General features: G+C 37.0%; 2 protein-coding genes across 2 annotated transcripts; one reads left to right on the top strand and one right to left on the bottom strand.

The window, feature by feature from the left end:
- Positions 1-1,665: 1,665 nt before the first annotated feature.
- On the bottom strand, positions 1,666-3,480 carry h1-10 (H1.10 linker histone). The gene has a single exon (XM_084129208.1). The coding sequence runs from the start codon at positions 2,664-2,666 to the stop codon at positions 2,046-2,048; it is 621 nt and encodes a 206-aa protein (XP_083985334.1). The 5' UTR covers positions 2,667-3,480; the 3' UTR covers positions 1,666-2,045.
- Positions 3,481-4,865: 1,385 nt separating this feature from the next.
- LOC311092457 (fibroleukin) lies at positions 4,866-9,518 on the top strand. Its single transcript, XM_084129196.1, has 6 exons — positions 4,866-5,199; positions 5,981-6,167; positions 8,092-8,190; positions 8,302-8,414; positions 8,661-8,923; positions 9,060-9,518. Exons 1-6 carry the CDS (start codon positions 4,990-4,992, stop codon positions 9,388-9,390), a joined length of 1,203 nt encoding a protein of 400 aa, XP_083985322.1. The 5' UTR covers positions 4,866-4,989; the 3' UTR covers positions 9,391-9,518.
- Positions 9,519-12,053: the final 2,535 nt, after the last annotated feature.

The following is a 12,053-nucleotide window of genomic DNA, read 5'->3' as shown; positions in this document are numbered from 1 at the left end:
TTAGGGGGGCTGAAGCTACCCCAAAATGTTCCTAAGCCCCCCTAAATGATAATAAGAACAACAATAACAATTCGATTTATCAATAACCGTATCCTCATTCATATTTAGGCGCAACAAATGATATATATCCATCTACAAAAAATAGCCGAAAAGTCGGAAGTTGCCGACTCACATCGAAGTCTCACATCACGCACAGAAAAATCGCGAAGCAAAGAGGACACGGAGTGACGGAGACCAACAGACTTAGACAGAGCAGGTTACTTTATGATATAAAAGAATCTCAACTCTCAGATTCTGTCAATTTTATTACGAAATTCAAACAATAAATACCGTTTTGGCGCTTGTAGATGTGACGCGACAGATCCCTAGCACACGTGAACCGATCATGTCTACTAGCTAATAGTAAAAAAACACGAACACTGTTGAAAGATAGTAGACTACAACTTACCGAAATGTATATTCCTCATACATAATATCGATCAATCAGTGTTTTTTTATCAGCGTGAAGAGGTCAATAACATAGCTGGAGAACAATTATGTCACATTTACCTCAGGAAAGCCATTTAATGAACATAATAGGCTATAGCATGTAGTTGGCAAGAAAAAAAGGGCTATAGAGAGTATTTTGCTAAATATGTGTTCTATATTACATATTTATTATATTTTTTACTTATATCATTAAATAAAGTTGTTGTTATTATTTAATTTGAGTTATTTTTAACCTTAAATACTACCAGCTGATAGGGCTCTCTGTATGTTTACAGGATTAGGTGAGTTATTTTTTTCTTGAGAAAAATTAACACCTATCTTGAGTAGCCTATCTAATATTTATCCAAATGAGTCAATATTAAATCAAATTACAATAATTGAATTGAATTGAAATAATAAAAAAGCGTAGCTTACCAGAAATTGTACCATGCACCATAATTTACACTTATGCTATACTAAAGCCTGAAATTGGCACTTTTTGTGACAGCAACCCTATCATTTTTGATCAAAGATGTGGCTTAACTTCAGAATTTGAACTAAAATCAGTATTCTTATGATTGCTCTGAACATTTCTGACTAAGTTCAACAAACATTAAATTAGGGTTAGGTGGTGTGACGGGGTTGAGACGGTAACAGGGTTGAAGAGACAAATACAGCTAAACATATACATAGTTGTTTTTTACTCAAATTCACTAAGATTTTCTATAAACGCAAGTTACAAATACCATGGGGGCTAAGCCCCCCCTGTCTTGCAATCCTAGTGACGTCCCTGCTTGTAGACATATTAAATAGACTTTTTATATATATATATATTTGCCACAAGTTGCAGAAGAGGAAGCTCTGCCCAGGGTTAGTGGTGGTAGCACTAACAACATTTTTATTTGTATATACAGTACTCTTTTTATCTTCATTGCATTACCCCCTAATAATTTTGGATCATATTCTTCATGAGGGTAATATATATATATATATATATATATATATATTAAAGAACTTTTCCCTTTTTATAAATATTTTGCCCTGATGATTTCAATTTAGTTTGTATTGCCACTCTTTATACTGTTGACAGCAAAACTGCTCATAATGTAATAAAATGAAATTGAATCATTAATCTTCGTATGTCTGTTGTTTAAGGCATCACCATTTTCCATGCATCAAGAAGGTTGAAGTCATATGTATTTTAAAAACAGGTTTATTTGGACATAATTTGCTTTTGCAGTCCAGAAACAATGCATATGCAGAGCAAATAAAAAAACAAACAAAAACACTGTTCTAATGCTAACTTATATTTGCAAAGCGTTTCTTGTCGTCTAGTAAGTACCAAGCATCCTGTTTAGTACATCAGACAAAACATGACGTCTCACAGAAACAAAAGTGGGTGTGTCTCTACGAAGCAGTTTCTAGAAAAACTGCATCAAACCCCAAATTAGCTACAGCATAACCTAAAATAAACAACAGCGATATTTTCAAAGAATATAGTCCAAATTATTATAAAAAAAACTCCTCTTGCCAAGAAGCTATATACAAAAATATAATTATCCAATTCCAGATAAAGTCTATTTTGTTTTCTTTGCCTTGGTTGCCTTCTTCACCGCGACTTTTGGCTTTTTTGCAGCTGCTTTCTTCGGTTTGGCAGCCACCTTCTTCGTAGCAGTCTTCTTCGTCGTCTTCTTTTTAACTGAGCTTTTCTTGGCGCTCTTCTTTGCACTCACTTTCTTGGTCACGGCTTTTTTGGACGTCGCAGACTTGGCAGGCTTTTCCGTCTTCTTGGTCGCCTTGGCGGCACTTTTCTTTGGCTTTTTCTCAAATTTCTTTTTATTGAGCTTGAAAGAGCCGTTGGCCCCCAGTCCCTTGACCTGCACGAGCGTGTCGTTGAGCAGGAGCGCGCGGATGGAATAGCGCAGATACATGCGACCGTTCTGCTGATCAAACCAGCTCACTTTCTTCGCTTCATTGTATATCTTGAAAAGCGATGAGCCGTTTTTCTCGCCCAGGGTTCGGATCGCATCAGTGACGAGCTGACTGTACTTGCCGGGCCCCTTACTCTTCTTTTTCTTCTTTTTAGCTGGAGAAGCACTTACGACAGGCTTTGCCTTATTTCCCGATGCCTTCTTTGTTTTGGTTACTGCTGGAGTAGGGACTTGGGCGGGTGCTGATTCTTCGACCTCAGTAGACATGATCAAACTTAATGCGAAAATGTGTTGTTGTTGTTTTTCCGAGACGAATATCAGCTCAGAGACGGGAGCATCATCTCAGAGGTTTGAATCATCAGATTTAACTGCAATACGCGGACGTGATTGAAAACAACAACACACTCGGGCGAGGCGCATGTGGAGTTGTGTTTTCTTCCACGACTTTGAGAGCTATTATCTTGTTAATTTGACATACATTATGATTTTAAATGACTCATGATGGAAGTGTAAAAGCTGCTCTTTCCGCGAGTGTTTAACATTTATAAAATAAACGCAAAACGTTGGCGCTAGAAAGCAAAGCAAAGATCTTGCCCACATAATGTCGTGCGATTTGGGGTAGGGGCACCTACTTTGCGAACGAAAACCTTTTTATGGACATGCAGTCCGTTCGTGCATTAAACTTGCTATGAAAATTTAGAAAGTAAAGATTCTAGAATGGTACTACATAGTCCGCGATTACAAAATTACTTCTAGATACAAGCAGTTTAAATTACCTCAACTAACACATAAAACGCCCTCGCGCGGCTGTTTATTGGCAAACTTTTTCTTTGCCGTTCTCTTTCCTGGTGACTTTACATTGTATTCTTCTGTGCCTATTTGTGAAACTTGGATTTTTGCACAAATAAAGACATGAAACGTAGTGTATTTGATATGCTGTTTTACACAAGTCGATCACTTAATGTTTTCAATTGTTTATTATATCAAAGGTGTTGCAAGAATTTTAATGTGTCTGACTTCTCCTTACTAGAGCAACTAGGCTAAAATTTAAAACTTTCTAGGGCATTTTGACAATCTGGACAAAGCTATATCTTTATAATTATTATTACATCTATAAATGGAATTCACTTAGGCTATCTGGGAACTGTTCAAATGTCTATCTTAGTAATATCTTAAGACAAAGATATCTTAGTAAATATATATATATATATATATATATATATATATATATATATATATATATATATATATATATATATATATATATATATAAGTTCTCAAATCCTAAATTCACTGGTGTTTAATCATTTTAAAATGGTGTGTGATTTTTGTTGTGTAGGTCAGAAATTAACTATTCTCTAAATTAACTAACTAAACTATTTATTAATATATAATAACTAACTAATTAAGGTACAAAATTATCAAAAGGCACATATGAATAAGTAGGCATCCTTTGTGGCCAACATATACATTTGTGAGAGTTCATTATTCTGCAACACCAGTTTACTAAAAACAAAACAAAAGAAAATACTTTCAATATTTTCCAAAATCTCCTCTACATGCCATCATCACATGCATTTAGCACTAGATGGCAGTATATCTACTGATAATAGTTTGTGTTGTGATTGTATACAAGATGTTCACATCTTCCGAACACTGCACCCCATTGAATTACACTTTGATGAGAAACCCCATCATAGTGATTTTTCATCTCTTCACTACCCACCCCAAAGAGCTGAACAAAAGCCATGCATTGACTGTAATATGTTGGCACATTTACAGTTACACAATTGTTATAGCCACTTCCTGTTGCACATATGCACACAAAGAGCAAACACCTCTCTGTAAAATAGGTCTAGCACCTTCTCCTTGCAGACAGAGAAAGGTTAAAGGTCAACGTGTATTATATATATTAGTGTGCAGATGTCTGTCTTTTTTGAATAAGAGTGTTAAAAGAGGAATTCCAAGTTTTTATGACCCTTAACAAAGTCAGTAAACTTTACACACACAGTGAAGAGGCCGAGTTAAAACCTGATGAGGATGTTTATCTTTCTTTTTGAATGTGATTGAATGAGAGCGTTTGATTATTTGTTAATTCTAGATGGATTTGATGGGGAAAATTCATACGACCAGTTAGACGGTGAGTGTTTGCACGTGTGTGTAAAACGGATAGGTAAGAGTGTGTGTTTGTGTGTGTTTTAGGGGGTGGGTTTACCGGTGCATGTCAGACAGCAAAGAGCCTCAGTTATCTAGGAATCTGAGCCAAAAGAGCCTCACAAACAGAAGGGAGCGTGCAGGAGAGAAAGAGGGAGGGATAGAGGAGAGAAGATCAAATAAAAGAGAAAAACAGGAAAGGAGACCCTGACAAGCATATAGCGAGAAAGAAAGACAATGTGTAGGACTTGATAGTCTGCAGATGATACTGCTTATAAGTTCAGATCTGAAGAGAGAAGAAAAGTCAGTGACACAGGAGCATTGCTAGGGAAAATCCCATTGAAATTAAGTAGTAGAAAGCAGTAGAAGAGATAGAGAAAAAGAGAGGGAACAGGTGCATACTGTCTCTTTGGACTCCTGTGGCGGCCTGAGCAGCATGTATGTGCGTGTTGTGGTGCTGTTTTTGCTGGGAGCGTACATGATGTGTGTATGTGTGCTGTGTCAGAGGGACATCCTGGTGGCCGGACCCCCCAACAGCAAATGTGAGGGAAGCTGCAGTGCAACAGCATCACCCCCTAAAATACATCACCCTCACCCTCAGGACGCCCGACTCAGAAAGACTCCAGAGAACCGCAAAAACACACAGGTAACCATTACCTAATACCTATACGTAAACATGATCTCCGGTGAGAGATTATTTGAGAGCGCATTATTATATTTTTGGTAACACTTTACAGGGTCTGCATTAGCTAAAATGAACTACCAATGAGCACTACATTTTTACAGCATTTATTAATCCTACAATAAAAATGAAGTTTTTATTGTTTTTTTCATGTTAGTTCACAGTGCATTAACTAATATTAACAGATACAACTTTCAATTTTAAAAATGTACTAGTAAATGTTGAAATTAATATTAACCATTATCAAATGCTGTGGAAGTATTGTATTGCATTCATCGTGAGTTTATGTTAACTAATTAACTGAGTTTTGTCAGTGTGTTGTGAGGTAAATATATATATATTAGGATATGTAATCCATTCCTTTTCAGTAATCACCCTAAATACTTTGCATTTAAGACAGCTATATAAATAAGTTGATAAATTATGAAGCATTACCACATCAAATAATAATTTCACTCAGTGTCTTGGAGTCCCAGAATATTAACATTTTAATAGTCACCTTGTTTATTTACCCAAAAGGGGAAAAAATGCATCTGTGTCATTTTGGTCAATGTCAGAAAGTATTTAATGAATTAGAAAACAAGCATGAGATAACATACTCTATACTATATTTGTTGATATTGACACTTACAGATAAAGTGTTAGCATATGGAGACTTCATATACAATGTTAAATATTATGACTGAGATTAAAGATACACTTACTTGTTTTTAACTGTCTGTGTATGTGTGTATGTGCCCTGCAGGTGTCTGATACATCTGAACGTCTCATCCAGCTGCAGCGCTGTATGTTACAACATGAATCAGTGGCTGTGAGTCAAGGAGATGGGTCTGATTCACTAGTAGCCTTTCTGGCTCTTATGGCAGCAGTGCTGACAGAATGTGACCTCCACTGCCATAGTCAGAGACTCAGACAGATGGCCACCAGACTTGGTTATTATATTCCACAACATATGCCACTCACATCCCCCTAAAAACTTACAATTCCTTCTTAAATGATAGGTCTAGCTTAGGTATAGCACATTAATGTGTGCTTCCAATAGGCTATGTTTTATGAACTATAACAACTCTTGATTTTTTCATTATATATTGATTCTTTCATTCCTGGAGTTCTCTCAATTAAGTTAACACCCAATTTACACTCAGCAAACAGAGGTGTACTTAGGAATGTAAGAAAACTGACCCTTGACAGCCTCTATTTGACCCTCTCTCAACCTTTCTCTAACCTTTGTATAACCCCACAACAAACTCTAACCATCCTAAAATAGTCAACTAGCAAATAATCAATTAAAGGGGTGATGAACTGAGAAATCAAAATGTCCTTGAGCTTTTGACATATAAGAGATCATCATACTATAATAATATCCTGTAAGTTTCAGAACTGAAAACTACCTTGTTAGTCCAATAAAAGCTTTTATAGACATCAGGCTCAGCAAACGACTCGTTTTTCAAAGTGGGGAACTATGACGTCAAAGAGGATAAAACACCGCCTCCACAAAAGAAGATCAACGCCTACTTCAACACGGCCTGTTTAGCCCCGCCCACCGATTCGCCCAAACATGCTAAATAACATAGGACGACATGATAATTGCTAAACCGGATCGAGCTACTTCCAAGCAATAAACATGCTGTTTACTAAATATTGTGCAGCGCCTGTTTGTGGAAGACAGTCTGCATAAGCTTCCTTCGGATTCCAGCATGGTTAAACTTTATTAAATCAGTCAATCACAATTTCCCGACACGGATCTGCCAGCAACATGTAAGTAACCATGTGTATTCTAATGCCTGATCTGCGATCAGTGGTTTCTGTGTAATTATTCAAGTTCAGATTCTCTTAAAATCGTTCAATACTGTTTCTGCATCAGTGACTAAACGATCAACTCATAATTTCTCGTAGTATTATGAAAATAATCCTTTTTAAACTGTTATTAAATTATATACAGAAAGCGATCAAAGAACGATCCCTTTCCAATCGCCCAAGCTGTCAATCAAACAGCACAGCGCGAGCCGCGAGAGCTTATCTGGACACTTACCAAACTCGTGATGAAATAATGACACTGTTACACTACACAACGAAGCTCTTACTGTGTATTCACATCGTGTTTGCATTGTGATTTGGTGTAAGCATTTGTGAGAGTGCAGAAATTGCGTTGCAATGATAAGATCTTTATTCACGCGATCAACAGACTGTCTGTCATCTGCTCAGTCAGTGCTCATCATGCTGCAACCTTTCATGTGATGGAATAGATTTAAATATAATGCTTTAAACGATACTTTTCACGATTTGTTAATCTCGATAGCTGTAATAGTAAAAACGTAGTAAAAGTTTTCGAGAGAGTTCATGTAATACTAGCTATTTCATATGCAAGCATGTCAGCCAATCACAGCAGTGGGCGATTGCACTGCAGTCTCACAGCAGACACGCCCCTTAAAACGGAGCGTTCAAATCTTAGGCTGAAATCAGGCTTGGAAAAATGGCTTTTATTTATAAATTATGACAATTTTTGATGTAAAAATCATACTAACATTATAAGGGCACCCCAGGAAACATTATAAAATAATAAAACAATCCAGTTCATGACCCCTTTAAATAATAATATATTCTTTAAATACTTTAAACATGTTCTGTTTCAGATCATTATTATTTTTTAGTTTATCTTATTTGATTATGTAAATCATATTGCTTTGCATTTGATTGTTAAAGGAAATTACAGAGGGAGTTTTAAATCTTAACCGTCAGGAATAACCATCAGGAATAATCATCATAATTGTGTGTTCTAACTAAGTTTTATGCTATTATTTATTTTATTATATTTTTTTGTCTAAAGGACACATTCTTTCTCTTTCTTGATCATAGAAAGTGTAGTGGGCAAAAATGGGGAGAAAGATTTGGTGCTGTTGCTGAAAAGTATCACACATTCTAAACCTAATGGCCTCAAACCAAGGACTCCTACAGGTGAGCTATACACAGACAGTCACAGAACAAACACCCTATGTTGTCCAGCATACTACTAGAACATTTACTGCACAAATGTTGACAGATGTTTTGTTTGGGTCTGTATGGCAGTGCCTCCCTCTGCAGGGCTTTACCCTCAAGACTGTCATGAGATCTACCAATTAGGAATTAAAGAGAACGGGATCTACACCATACAGCCAGATCCAAAGCGACCAGCATTAGAGGTACAAACATTAAAGTCTGCAGAAACCCAAATACATTTACATCACATTACATCTATTGCACTTATATATTTTGAAATCTAATCCATGTCCAGTGTGAAGTAAAGGGATAGTTCCCCCAAAAATAAAAATTCAAAATGACATTACCCCAGATCACTGGTACAAAAAACATTGGACAACATCCCTATATGTGTTCATTTGTAAAGTGTAAAACTTTTGAGGGGCAGCACTACATGTGTTCTTTTCCAGGCTGTTTGTGACATGGTTTCAGCTGGTGGGGGATGGACAGTGTTCCAGCGGCGGTTTGATGGACAAATTGACTTTAACCGAACCTGGCATGAGTACCGTGACGGATTTGGCTCCCCGCAGACAGAGCACTGGTTAGGGAATGCAGTTCTGTCCGTGTTAACCGCAAGTGGGCATCACACGCTCCGCATCACTCTCCAAGACTGGCACGAACAGACACGTCATGCTAACTACAACACCTTTAAAGTGGCAGGAGAAAACCAGAGGTATATGCACACTACACGCACAGACATAGATATCTAAAATCTAGTGTCAAAAGCTGCTGACGAAACATTTGTATAAAAAAGATGGAAACCAATTCAATTTCTTATAATGATGCATTTGTGATATTCTCTCCATAAGGTTCCGCCTAACTGCTCGAGATTACCATGGCGATGCTGGCAATGCATTCAGTTATAGCAAACAGTACAATCACGATGGCAGAGCTTTCAGTACACATGACCAGGATAATGACCGCTACACTGCTGGTAACTGTGCCCGTTACTATGGTGCAGGATGGTGGTTTGATTCCTGTTTGGCCGCTAACCTCAATGGACGCTACTATCACGGGCGTTACAGCGGCATCACGGATGGCATCTACTGGGGCACCTGGTATATCCTGACTGACTATCGCACAGGGGAAAGATACTCATTTAAGAGTGTTGAAATGAAAATGAGACCAAGGCGGAGCTAAGAATTTCTCTTTTTTAAATGAGATGTTGACACGTAATCACACTCCCGCACTGTGTATTTCCTTTATTAATAAATAATTCCTTTCAAATATTTTCTTTCCTTTGTAATTGTATAACCTGGACCTGTCAATATATTGAACTTGAGATATTTAGATATACAAACACTTTTATAAACATTTATTTTAAAATAAATATCAAATGCCAAATTTTAAGCAGTCTCCTTTTCTCAGTGTATATTATCAATTTTCAGTTACTGTTGCACTATCACATGCTAATTATGCAGCAAATAAAGAAATTGATTTTAATTTGAATTAAAACATGGTCTTTATATAAAAGGTGGCATGAAATGAAAATCTATTTTCTAAATGCATGTTATTGATCTTATTGTGTGCTAATTTAGTCTGCTTAAATCCAGCCTCCTTTCATTCAGCTGATCTGCCTTCATCCAACCAACAACCAATGGACCCTACAGTTTTTTCCCCATTTTGACAGTCCGTTTTCTCAGATATATGTCATGGAAAAAAAAAAATCTGTTGCTACTTCCCTTTTATTGTGACTTTAACTGAAGGCTCTCTGGAATATGTTCCTGCAAATTTTTCTGTTGTCAAATACCATATACTTTTCGGTAACACCTCATTTCGATAGTCCACTTTATACATTCTACTAACTATACGTAACTTTGCAACTACATGTCAAATACCAGTCATTAGAGTATTAGTAGACTGCCTGCTTAATATCTGCTAACACTTTATTTTGATGCTCCTTGATGCTAACTTAGCAGTCTACTAATACTCTAATGAGGGTTGGCTTATAGTGTAGTTGCAAATTAATGAGAGTTAGTTGACATGTAGTTGCAAAGTTATAGCTGGTAAGATTTCTGAAGTGGACTATCGAAATCAAGTGTAACCTAATTGTCCATTGTCCCAGTCGACCGATTTCCTACTGCTCAAGTTTCATGCCAACACCTGTCAGAGTTTATTTTGCGATAATGCCCGGCTGACCGTATATTATCTTTATAGCTAAAATCATTCACAATGCAGAGAGGTCAAAGTTCAAAGGGTTTAAGGTGACCCTTGTGATTGTGCTGCACTTACAAAAATTATGCACAGCAATGTTTCCACTTATCAACTGAAATTAATGCAAACTGCAAACCAGCATAAATGGGTATCAAAGGGCCGTGTTTTATACGCTCAGCTCATTTCTACCTGTAAACGTTCTCTGTTCAGTCTCCAGATGAACGACTGCCATACCAAAACTACCCTGCCACTGACACGTTCAAAGCCATAAATCCTTATTACATATTTGACTAAAAGGGATAACAGTAAAGTGTGGACGCATTGAGTTTGGGGGCAAAAAAAAATGTAAAGGGTTTCTTGAAAACCAATGCGGTCAGAGTGTTGAGAGTGCGATGGCATCATAGGTTACAAAATGTAGACAAATAAACTCACATGCACATGGCATTAACAAGACTGCCGAAATAACAGAAAGTGTGTGTGTTACAGAGGGCGAGCAGGGGGAGTGGGAATCTGTTGAATCTGCCTCTTTTAGCCGAATTCACAAAGTGATGCCAGTCTGTTCAACACGCTCTCAGTATCTATTAATACCTTTTTGCCTATGATCTGCTGACTACCAACCAAATATGATATTTCACATACACTCACTAACATACACATTCAAACACACAAAGTCATGCTGTAGTTGTACTACATTGCAGTTTAAAGACTGTTTCTATGGAAGCCCATTTAGCCACATTAAGGGAAAAAATCATTCTTTTGTTTATCATAATTATGATATTATAGAAATTATGACAGTCATGATTATGACATAGAAAGTCATAATTTCTTATTGTCAAATTATTGTCCGAATTTTTACTTTTTATATCACAATTCTAACTTTTTCTGATTTGTATGCCATAATACATGTCATGATTGACATTAAATTAATTACTGACAGAGTATTGAATTATGATTGATTGAATTATGAATTACTGTCGTAATTATGACTATTTATGTCATAATTATGACTTTGCAACTCGTAATTTCAACTTTTCATCTCATAGTTATGATTTACCAAAGCATGATTATTTTCTCGTGTGGCGAAAATGGGTAGTTTTCATCCATTAAGTCAGGCCTGTGTCCACTAGAAGACAGAAAACATGGGACCTTGGAAAATCATTTTTGCACAGGGGTTTGGGGATAGTTTCGCTCTCAACGGTCAGTCTTTATTATACAAACTAGAAATACAGCTTTATATTTACATTTTAAGTGTGTAAGGACCACGAGGATTTGATGTTCACCTAAAAATGCAGACAATCTCACAAGCGAATGGCATTGGTACAGGCCTCTCATTTGTGGATGTTCAGCCCATCGTTTGTCACCTTGTTAGTTTGGCTGGTAAATGAACCAGTCGGATCAAAATCAGAACAAATAAACATAGTTACTGTCAATGAAGGCTTCTCTGCTCTTCTCGTTTTCACCAATAAGATCACTACGGTGAAGCAGAAGCCAGATCGGCTGTTACCACAGTATCCTGGCTGAGTGCCTGGCTGGTATGATAAGGAGATAAAAGGAGTGATGGAGAGAGAGATAAAGGGAGAGGGAGAGGGGGAACTGACAGTCTGCAGGCACCCAGTCCGGAAACCCAAAGCGGGCAACAGTTACCCAGC

The sequence above is a fragment of the Abramis brama genome (genome assembly GCF_963993115.1).
Source record: "Abramis brama genome assembly, chromosome: 11".
Classification (NCBI taxonomy): domain Eukaryota; kingdom Metazoa; phylum Chordata; class Actinopteri; order Cypriniformes; family Leuciscidae; genus Abramis; species Abramis brama.
Note: the sequence above shows the minus strand (reverse complement) of the source record. Positions and strands in the feature narration are given on the sequence as shown.